At 39.5% G+C, this 12,003-nt stretch overlaps 1 protein-coding gene across 1 annotated transcript in view; it reads right to left on the bottom strand.

Moving 5' to 3' along the window:
* ascc3 (activating signal cointegrator 1 complex subunit 3) overlaps nucleotides 1–12,003 on the bottom strand; it is a 245,725-nt gene that overhangs the window by 114,082 nt on the left and 119,640 nt on the right. Inside the window, 1 exon segment of the mRNA XM_020621661.1 lies at nucleotides 7,652–7,816. Within this exon segment, the coding sequence (XP_020477317.1) occupies nucleotides 7,652–7,816 (165 nt within the window).

Here is a 12,003-nt window from a genome sequence, read left to right as displayed (position 1 = left end):
ACAACATACACACACATTGAGCTACCTCATTTTGTTATGACTAGGTAATACGCAGCTGCTCCAAGCATGTGAAGCTCTAGATAAGTGATGGAGTCTTGTTAACTTTATTTCCTGTTTTCTTTCTCTTAACCTTTCTCCTTTTCTGGTTTTGTCTTCTTTCTCTTTCAATCAATTTTTTTTCATATCGCTCTAATCTTATAGCTTTAAATACATAAATTTTTCAACTGTCAGCAGCTTCTAAGCGATAAATGTCTTTTTGGTGATCCATCAGCTCTCCCATGTAATTGCTTAATACAGTGCCTTGCGAAAGTATTCAGCCCCTTTGAACTTTGCGACCTTTTGCCACATTTCAGGCTTCAAACATAAAGATATAAAACTGTAATTTTTTGTGAAGAATCAACAACAAGTGGGACACAATCATGAAGTGGAACGAAATTTATTGGATATTTCAAACGTTTTTAACAAATAAAAAAACTGAAAAATTGGGCGTGCAAAATTATTCAACCCCCTTAAGTTAATACGTTGTAGCGCCACCTTTTGCTGCGATTACAGCTGTAAGTCACTTGGGGTATGTCTCTATCAGTTTTGCACATCGAGAGACTGAAATTTTTGCCCATTCCGCCTTGCAAAACAGCTCGAGCTCAGTGAGGTTGGATGGAGAGCGTTTGTGAACAGCAGTTTTCAGCTCTTTCCACAGATTCTCGATTGGATTCAGGTCTGGACTTTGACTTGGCCATTCTAACACCTGGATATGTTTATTTGTGAACCATTCCATTGTAGATTTTGCTTTATGTTTTGGATCATTGTCTTGTTGGAAGACAAATCTCCGTCCCAGTCTCAGGTCTGTTGCAGACTCCATCAGGTTTCCTTCCAGAATGGTCCTGTATTTGGCTCCATCCATCTTCCCATCAAGTTTAACCATCTTCCCTGTCCCTGCTGAAGAAAAGCAGGCCCAAAACATGATGCTGCCACCACCATGTTTGACAATGGGGATGGTGTGTTCAGGGTGATGAGCTGTGTTGCTTTTACGCCAAACATAACGTTTTGCATTGTTGCCAAAAAGTTCGATTTTGGTTTCATCTGACCAGAGCACCTTCTTCCACATGTTTGGTGCGTCTCCCAGGTGGCTTGTGGCAAACTTTAAACGACACTTTTTATGGATATCTTTAAGAAATGGCTTTCTTCTTGCCACTCTTCCATAAAGGCCAGATTTGTGCAGTATACGACTGATTGTTGTCCTATGGACAGAGTCTCCCACCTCAGCTGTAGATCTCTGCAGTTCATCCAGAGTGATCATGGGCCTCTTGGCTGCATCTCTGATCAGTCTTCTCCTTGTATGAGCTGAAAGTTTAGAGGGACGGCCAGGTCTTGGTAGATTTGCAGTGGTCTGATACTCCTTCCATTTCAATATTATCGCTTGCACAGTGCTCCTTGGGATGTTTAAAGCTTGGGAAATCTTTTTGTATCCAAATCCGGCTTTAAACTTCTCCACAACAGTATCTCGGACCTGCCTGGTGTGTTCCTTGTTCTTCATGATGCTCTCTGCGCTTTAAACAGACCTCTGAGACTATCACAGTGCAGGTGCATTTATACGGAGACTTGATTACACACAGGTGGATTCTATTTATCATCATTAGTCATTTAGGTCAACATTGGATCATTCAGAGATCCTCACTGAACTTCTGGAGAGAGTTTGCTGCACTGAAAGTAAAGGGGCTGAATAATTTTGCACGCCCAATTATTCAGTTTTTTATTTGTTAAAAAAGTTTGAAATATCCAATAAATTTCATTCCACTTCATGATTGTGTCCCACTTGTTGTTGATTCTTCACAAAAAATTACAGTTTTATATCTTTATGTTTGAAGCCTGAAATGTGGCAAAAGGTCGCAAAGTTCAAGGGGGCCGAATACTTTCGCAAGGCACTGTATACTGACTTTTCCAGTTTACTTCTGTTTCTTTTTTTTAATATACCCACCAGTCCCCTTATTTTCCTTTTGTCTTCTTTATTCTTCCATTTTAGTATGCATTGTTTTTGTCTTTCATATGACTTGCATGTTACTTATATTCTTAACCCCACCACCTATTTTCTTTTACTTTCTTTCTAGTTTCTTTATTGTTCACCTTACATCTTTATCTTTCCTCTGTTTCCCATTTTACTCTCCACATTTTCCCCTTTGTGCCTTCCCTCCATTGTGTCTCCATCAGTCGCTCACCTTTTCTCCCTTGAAACCCTCATTCTGCACTTCCCACATTTCATTCTCCTTCATCTCCTATAACTTCGCAAGCAATAACTCTGTTCTTAGTCTAAAAACTTCTTGCTGCGAGGCTACGATGTTAACCAATGCACCACCATGCCACCTTTATGAAAAAGAAATCTATATATAAATACAGTATGTTGCTCTAGACAGCTAGAGGATGCAGTTCACTACTGTTACAAATCATGTCTTATCAATATGTGAACACATTTTTGCTGCCAGAAACTCTGACATTCTATTGAACGGATGGTGAATGGAAACGATAAAACACACAAATGGTACTATTTAAAGACTCCACGGCATGCCTTTCTTTGTTTTACGACTTATCTACAATGTTACAATAGTGAATTATCATCTTAGACGTGACCTAAAGCTCAAAAAATGAGGTGTACATATGTTCTAGTACTTCTGTACAGAGGCAATTCGGTTTATACACATCTTGCAAACTCTTGCTCAAGAGAATGTTTTTCTAACAAAATAAAGCCTTAAGTGATAGTTGAAGGATTTCCTCGAATGGTCATAACCTCCAGGCAGCCTGCCTGACTCCTCGGAGCGGAATTCTTCAACTGCACCTGGTTTTGTGGATATATTTTACCTCCTGCTGCTGCACTGTGACCAGAGGATGTGGAGAAAAATACAGGGCCTGAAGTTACTGAATGTCCAGGAATGTTCCTGTACAGGGACCTACTGTTTTACCTGACCAGGCCTAACCTACAAGCAGCCAGCCAGTGAAGACCCACACAGAGGTGAATGATCAGCTCATCAACACTGGATTCCCCTGTAGCACAGTTCCTGTTTGTTTTGACTGCTTGAGGCCAGTGTGTCTGCTGCATATGATATATTGCTGGTTAAGGAGCGGATTAATGATGTTATTGTCGGTGCTACACTACCTGTTGGAATTAATTTCACTGCTTTGGGACTGTATGTGGTCGTGTGGGGGAAGATGCAGTGGCCGCTACTCAGTGTGGGACTTAACAGTAAGTAAAAACAAAAACAAAAAAAAAAAAACATGTTGCATGTCATGTCTGTTAATCCTTTGCTTCTGTAACATTTGAGAGAACTGTTATAAGGCTGGAGAAGTTACTATGTCTGCATTATGCCAGTTAAAATATGGGGTTTCTCAGTTACCTGCTTTGTTTAGTGTGTTGCAGATCTGTTTTCATCGGTACATATACCATTGTTTACCTATCTATGAAAGAGAAATTCAAATTAATTTATACCATTGCAGTTCGTTGTGCTGTCCACTTTCAACACAACACTGACAGCAGGAGTTGTGCGCATTCACAAACTATTTTCTTGTTTTCAGAAAGAGGCTCTCTGGTTTTATCATTCTGAAATAGAATATTTGGATTTATGATGGGTGCAAAGCTAATCTAGAGGTACCCAAGATTAAGCATTACATGGCTGGAAATGAGAATGTCATGGGCTTTTCAAAGTATTATTCATGCACTAGACACACACACCTCTGCAATGTGTTAGCTGTGGTCACTCATCAGTGCCAAAGATGGGGGCTACAGTAAAAAGAAAAACACAATTCTTTCTGCATTCATTGTAACGCTGAGAAAAACAGAGTTTACTTCTTTTTTTCTGAGCTTCCCAACACAGACAATTTGAACATACCCTTAAGTGGCATGAAGTGAAAATAACTGCTACAGATGACTAGAGATGCACATCTGATGTAAAGAGACAATATTTCAGGATCATAAGAGTTAAATAAGATGTGCATGAGGAGGAACAGATGCTGAGTATTCTCTATTTCTCTAGGTCACACATAGAGGCTATCCTTGTCAATGTTTCCATAAATACTGTCAATGACCCAATAGAAAGGAAGTTGTCACTTTCCTTTTCTACAGTCATATTTTACTGTTGGAAGTGATCACACGCAGGAAGTGGACACAGTTAACAGGCCCTCTGTTGTAATACAGTACAGTGCAATTCAGTGTAAGACCAAGTAATATTTCCTTCCTGGGTATGGGATTTGTTAACAAAAACAAAAAAAAAAACGTGGACTGTTATGCATCTAACTCTTAAAGAAATGAGGAGTTAATATAATCGACCACTGTTGTAACCCACCCCAACTGTGGATATTGTTTTCCTGATATCCTGCTACGGCTTATTTCCCAGTTTGTGCAGTGATGTGCCTATACTGCAAGTGCTTCTGTTTTTGGCAATATTTGCCAAAGACAGTTACGTTTAGGGGTATAAAGATTTAGTTTATCCAAAACCCTTTGGTCTAGGCTATTTGTTTTGGTAGGTGACATTCTTCAGTTCACGCAGTGAAATAATTAATTCAAAATAATTATTGTTGAATCAACCTCATATTTAGCTCTGTCTTGTAGATTTTTAAATCTAAAGAGTCAACATTCCTCCTGGAAAGCTCTGGCAGTGATAGAGTTGTCTGTTAGCCAGACCATTTTAAACAGGTTATTACAAATGTATAGTTGTATAGTATAGCACATATGCCAAATGCACATAAAACAGAACCAGGATGTGACTGACATGTATTGCCTGAAGTGTTACAATCTCTCAGTAAGTTACAGCAAAACTAGAAAAGAGTGAAATGAAGACTGTGTGGCGACTTGTCAAACTGAATTTAGGTGACATTAAATCCCTGCAAATAGGAACAGTCAAATATGCTACTCTATTGTCATTGGTCTCACTCAGGTTAGTCTCTTACAGGGCTTGAGCCAAGTCATTATGTTCCACAGCCGCATTTTAGTCAGTCCACTGTGGCTGCACTCATTCAAGAATTTGCTGTCGAACCAAGGATTTCTAGCAAGTCTGTATACTGAAATCCAGTTCTATAGCAGTGTTCTAAGTATCAACAGCCTGTGCAGTCTGCTGGCAAACAGTCAAGAGATTTCAAATCTGTGCTCTGCAGAACAACCTCTAGAAGTGTTAAGGTGTACAAAGTGCTCAGTCAGCCCTTCTTCAGTAATATCAGCTAAACCTGTAGATAAATGGGCTGTGAACCGAGTAAACAGCGGTCACATGTACAGACCAGTTTTCAATTACCTTGCGGTTAACCCTGCCAAGAGGTCTCTGTCACTGCACAGCACATTGGCTCATCCCTACCTCTCTGTTTCACCTTGCACTGCATTCCTCTCTGGAATGAGTCCTTTAGCATACAACTGTTCTCAGATATCTTTGACATATTTTATTTCTCATAATAAAAAGCACAGAAGTTCTTCATACACCAAAAATCTTAACTTTTTATACACCTATTGGTTTGTAATTTACCCAGCTATCTATTAGCTATCCAGGGCACACTCATAAACCTTTTAAATTACCTTTTATCCACCTTAAATAATTTTTCCTTTAATTATTATCCCCTCCAAATATTTTAAATTGATGAATAATTTTACTTTCCTGTTCAGGTTGCTTTCATTGTACCCTCTACAGCGAAACAGTTTGTATACTCCATATTTATTACCTTAATAAAGCTTGTTGATGATCATGATAACATTACTGCAGATGAGTCTTTATGGGTTAGGCAGATGAATTATTAACCAAGAGCTGTTATAAATAGCCATAATTAAACACAAGAGTTGTGTAAAGGTAGCCGCTCGTGCCTTGTTCGCAATGTGACTGAATTCCACTACAAGAATCCTATTCTTTTTATTGCTGTGCTGTGAGTGATGAAACAAAACTGCTCTGTTAATATATCTGCCTCAGGTTGAGATGAGAAGAGTGTGTTTACACAATTAGTACATGCTTTTGCATACACAGAATTTTAGTTTATATACACATACACAGACTTCATACATTCTTTGATGTTTAGAGCACCAAACCGACAGGCTTTTATGAACTGGGTACAAATCATTCAGTTCTAAGAACAGGCAAGAATTTTCAGGAGTACTTGTCCACTGAATTGAATAAAAAAGTGTGTTCAAACTGGCTGTGTATCATCTAGATCACGTGTCAAACTCAAGGCCCGTGGGCCACATCCAGCCCGGCGTACAATTACATCCGGCCCGCGAGATCATTTTATATATCTTTTTTTAATGGCCCGGTGTTATGAAACGCCGATAACACACAAACTACAAATCCCATAATGCAGCGCAACAGCTGCTTTACCGAACGATAGGCTACCTGCAATCATTCCCGCGTCAATTACGTCAGATAAATCAAGCGTCTGTTGATGTATACAACCCTAATTTCAAGTCAAAGCTAGCCGCTAACAATGGCCAAGAGAAAAGTTGATTCTGAAAACAGAGCCTTTCTAAACCGGTGGGAGGCTGAGGATATGTTTACTGACATTGTCGGTAAACCCGTGTGTCTTATTTGTGGAGCTAATGTGGCTGTAATTAAGGAATATAACCTAAGACGGCACTACGAGACAAAACATCAGGACAAGCTGAAAAACGTGAATGCAGAGCAGAAGCTACAGAAGGTAGAGGAGTGGAAGAGGAATCTGACATCACAGCAGACGTTTTCACCAAAGTGGAATCACAGTGAAGCTGCTGTGAAAGCAAGTTTTACTGCGGCAGAGGAGAAAATCAGCCCGGACATTTACTAAGGGAGGGTTTCTGAAGAGCTGCATGATGAAAGTGTGCGACGTCTTGTGTCCAGACAAAAAGCAGGTGTTTGCAAATGTAAGCCTTAGCAGAAATAGGGTTGCTAATTTTAAGTTCAAGTTTATTTATTTTGGAATAATATTGTACCCTGTCTGTTTCGATTCATATTTATGTTAAAAAAACATTTAGTTTTAAGTCTGTTCAATAAAGTTTTATCCTGTTCGGCCTGCGACCTAAATGTGCTTTGAGTTTTGGCCCCCTGTGCGATTGAGTTTGACACCCCTGATCTTGATGTACAGTATCTTAGATGTTTAATCAGTACACAAATAGCCTATGTATAGTCGACAGTGAAGAAATAATTGCATTGTTTGTACTAATTAACGTTGACACCAAGATTCAAGTAAAACTGACAAAGGCACTATAGATATATTAGAAAAGATTTAGCAGTGAAAACTGTCTCTCACCCTCCTTGATCCATTGTGTGGTCACCCACTTCATATACAAGACAGGGGTATACTCCTGAGCCAGAGATACTGCACTGATACTTAGGGGATATGCATTTAATTAAAAAAAGTTGAAGTTCTATTGTTTCAATAAAATGTCTTCCAGAAAACAAAGTCCAAACATATTCTCACATTAATTCAATTATTTTGACAATGTGGCAACAAATCATGTAATGCACCTTCAAAGAAAATTCTAATGAGGTGCTTAGAAAATACATTTAAAAAAAAGCTTTTTCATAGCTAGAGAAAAAAAGATAGATGTTTTAAATTGACAGACTAATTTCAAGACAGGACAGAGGGGGCTGAGGGCTGTAACATAGTGCATATACAGTATTTAAGCAAACAGTTGCGAGAAGGCAGACGGAACGGGACCAACCTGTCTGATGGTCCTTGCCACCAGGCTCTCCAGTACTGGTCCTCGATCTTCATGGAGAAGATGAACTTCATCTAAGATCAGTAGACGCACGATGTGAGAGAGAGCCACATCTCCAACACTCTTCCTGGTCACTACATCCCACTTTTCTGGTGTTGTCACCAGCATCTGGAAACAAATGTGGTGAAAATAAGTATAGGACCCTGGTTTAGTATGCTTACACCAATTTAATTCAATTCATTATACAAAGACAGTGATTAAATAAAAGAATGTACAACTAGTACAAAAAATAAACTTATTATTTGAATACAGCTAAAAAGAGACTATACATGGGCATTAAGATAAAGAGACAACAGGATAAAGAATAAGAACACATAATGTAATTGTGTTAATCAACACGATGCAGAAAAGCAACCAACAGTGTTTAGTTACATTCATTTATTTATGGTGGCCAGTTCTGCCTGAATTTTTCAGTGCTCCTGTGTATGTTATTACCTTATCACTATTTTCCAGCAGTACTTCTGTGATAGAAAAGACGCAGAGTGGCCATTAATTTGTTACAATAAGCTAATAGTAGTATCTTTAGTTTGTGTAACTCGGGGCTTCCTGTGATTTGTGAAGGCACAACCACTTTGGAGAGTGTTGACTATGCTAACAACTAATTAAACCTCGATAAGGTTTGCTTAAAGAATACAGTGCTGTCCATACATATTGAGACAGTAGCCTGCTGGCTCTGTAGTTTACATCTAGACTGTCTTTAATGTCTGATCTATGTTGCACTGGGCCCATACACACAGGAAAACAACATTTGATTCCCAGTATGTAATAACCTAAACCTGAATGTCTTTTTGCACAGAATGATGAATGGGGATTTTGTCCCTCAACTCTTGCTGTGAAATTGCTTTAAAAATCAGTACAGACAGGGGGAACAATTATAACAAAAACACCTTCAATATACTTAACATGTGAGCATTGTTTTAAGAAAGGGTGGAAAAAGGTAACCCTAACCTTTAATCCAAACTATGCAATAAATGTTACTTGATGACAGAGTACAGTATATTGACCCCAGATGCTCAGATGTGACTTTTAAAAAAGTCTCTTGTGAGTCCCCTAACTACTGTATGTAGGAATCTGATATTAGAATCACTGCAGACCAAGTTGCCCAAAAATGATTGACACTTGTCACACTGCTCAATATATCTACTGACAGAACTTTGTCCTGAAATTCTCTATAATTTCCCCAAGAACAAATTTTTCCACAGTTTCCTGCTCACTTACAGTAATGGTCAAAAATATTGGCACCCCTGCATTTCTGTCAGATAACACATCACTTCTCCCAGAAAACTGTTGCAGTCACAAATTATTAGGTGTTGTAATGTTTCTTTTTTTACATTGGAACATTATAAATAGCAGAGAAAAAAAAATCTGATCCAGTCCACACAGAATTCCAAAAACAGACTAGACAGAATTATTGACACTATCAACTGAATATTTTGTCCACCCTGTGGACAAAATAACTAAATTCAATTACTCCCTGTAACCATTAGTGAGTTTCTTTCACTGCTCCAGGTCTCTCAGATTTGAAGGGTTCCTTCTCCCAGCTGCTGTTCTGAGATCTCTCCACAGCTGCTTCATGTGATTTAGATCCGGACTCATTGCTGGGCACTTCAGAACTCTCCAGCTCATTCTGGTGCTTTTTGCGGTCTGCTTTGGGTCATTGTCCTGCTGTAAGACCCATGACCTCTTACATGACCCCAAGACCCAACTTTCTGACACTGGGCCCTACATTGTGCCTCATAATTCACTGGTGGTCTTCAGATTTCATAATGCCATACACACAGTCAAGACATCCAGAGCCTGAAGCAGCAAAGCAACCACAAAACATCAGTGAACCTCCACCGTGTCAGAATGTAGGTGCCATGTTCTTTTCTTTGAAGGTCTCCTTTAATTTTCTGAAAACAGTAGAATGATGTGCTCGATCAAAATGCTCTATTATAGTCTCATTTGTCCACAGGACATTCTATCGATTGTCTCAGGTGAGTTTCATTACAAATTAAAGGAGCATCACATGCTTGAAATACAACTATTTCTTATGATTCTGAAAAGGTGTCAGTCATTCTCCCCAGCCCATTTTTGGAGTTTTGTGTGGAATATATCAGTCACAGTCAATAATACACAATTAAATGTTCCCATGAATGGGACTGCATTCATATGGAAGCTAAAAAGGTCTGGGGTGGCGGCATTGTCTAATGCTGTGGGGGTGGGGGGGGGCATATGCCTGGACACTTAAAGAGCCCATGGCATGCTTTTCCTTGTTTTTGACTTATATACAATGTTGCAACGAAGAATTATCATTTTAGACATGACCTAAAGCTCAAAAAATGAGGTGCACGTATGTTCTACTACTTCTATGCAGAAGCAACTCTGGTTATACACGTCTCGTAAACTTTCGCTCACAAGACTTTTTTTTCTAACAAAATGAATGGGCATTAAATCCATGCCCTTGCACATTCATGTGATCTTGCCTGACATCCACCAGTGCCACTGTAAAAGCTGAATTTTTTGACTGCACATGGTATTGTGCTGCTGCACTGTGACCAGAGAATGTGGAGAAAAATACAGGGCCTGAGGTTATTGCATGTCTGGGAATGTTCTTGTACAGGGCCTTTTACCTGACCGGGTCTAACCTACAAGCAGCCAGCCAGTGAAGCTACTGCCATGGTTAGTGATCAGCTCATCAATGCTTAATTCCCCCGGAGCACAGTACCTGTTCGTTTTGACTGCTTGAGGCCAGTGTGTGTCTGCCGCATGTGATGTGTTGCTGATTAATGAGCGGATTAATGATATTATTGTTGGTGCAGGCTACCTGTTGGAAATAATTTCACTGCGTTGGGACTGTATGTGGTCCTGTGGGGGAAGACGCAGTGACCACCAGTTGCATTTGCTGACCTTGGAGCTACTTGAAAGGCAGCGATGTTTCCACGTCAATTAATGCCTTGTTTCTGTAACATTTGAGAGAATTGTTGTAAGAATGGAGAAGTTACTATGTCTGCATTATGCCAGTTAAAATATGGAGTTTCTCAATTACCCACTTTGTTTAGAGTGTTATGCATCTCTTTTGATACATATACCGTTGTTTACCTATCTATGGAGGAGAAATTCTAATTAATTAATGCCGTTGCAGTTTGTTGTGCTGTCCACTTGTGACACAACACTGGCAGCAAGAGTTGTGTGAATGTTTTTAGAGGTTGTAAATTCGTCAGCAGTTTACTAGTTGGTGCTTCATTCAACAACATAACTACCGCCAGACTGAAAGCCTTCAGCTCATCAGGAACTGCTGACAGCAGACGGACAAACAGTCTTCACTAGGCTGACCAACAGCAGAAATGTGCTGGACAACAATAGTTTTCATTTAGACCTAAAGTAAGAATTTCATTGTACAGGGAAACATGTTCCCTAACTGTGCATATGACAAATAAACACTTTGATCTTGTCCATGTAATCATAAGAGACACCAGTGAGAAAGTTTGCAACACAAAATAACTGGCCACTTGGGTGATTTAAACAGCAGTATGTGGAGACTGCGCTGCACTCAAGTTGCCAGAGAAAATAGAAATGAAGCATAAAACGGGTGATACACGGCTCATACACGTCAAAAATGAGTCAAACATGTTTCATCTGAATTGGCCTTAACTGTACCTGTGAACAGTGGGGCAAATGAGTATTTGATACACCGCCGATATTTCAAGTTTTCCCGCTTACAGAGAACGGACAGTTCTGTAATTTTCATTGTAGGTACACCTCAACTGTGAGAGACAGAATCTACAAAAAATATTCCAGTAAATCACATTGTTAGATTTTTCAGAACAGATAGCTAGAACATCCCGATACTCAACTCATTGTTCTAGGGGACTTTAACAGAGCAAATCTCACCCACAAACTGCCCAAATACAGGCAGCACATCACCTGCCCCACCAGGGACAAAAGCACACTGGGCCACTGCTACACAGCAATTAAAGACGCCATTCGCCCTGTCCCCCATGCAGCCCTCAGACTCGCTGATCAGTGTATGGTCCATCTTATTCCAACCTACAGAGAGAAATAAAAGACACTCTGAAACTCTGTGTTGCCCAGTGACAGCCCCAAAACCTGAAAGATCTGGAGAAGACCTGTATGGAGGAGTGGGCCAAAATCCCTGCTGCAGTGTGTGCAAACCTGGATAAGAACTACAGGAAATGTCTGGCCTCTGTAATTGTAAACAAAGGTTTCATTACCAAATATTAAGTTCTATTTTTCTATTGTATCAAATACTTATTTCATGCAATAAAATGGAAATAAATGATTTAAAAATCTAA

Source organism: Monopterus albus, unplaced genomic scaffold (genome assembly GCF_001952655.1).
Source record: "Monopterus albus unplaced genomic scaffold, M_albus_1.0 scaffold264.1, whole genome shotgun sequence".
NCBI classification, from domain to species: Eukaryota; Metazoa; Chordata; class Actinopteri; order Synbranchiformes; family Synbranchidae; genus Monopterus; species Monopterus albus.
Note: the sequence above shows the minus strand (reverse complement) of the source record. Positions and strands in the feature narration are given on the sequence as shown.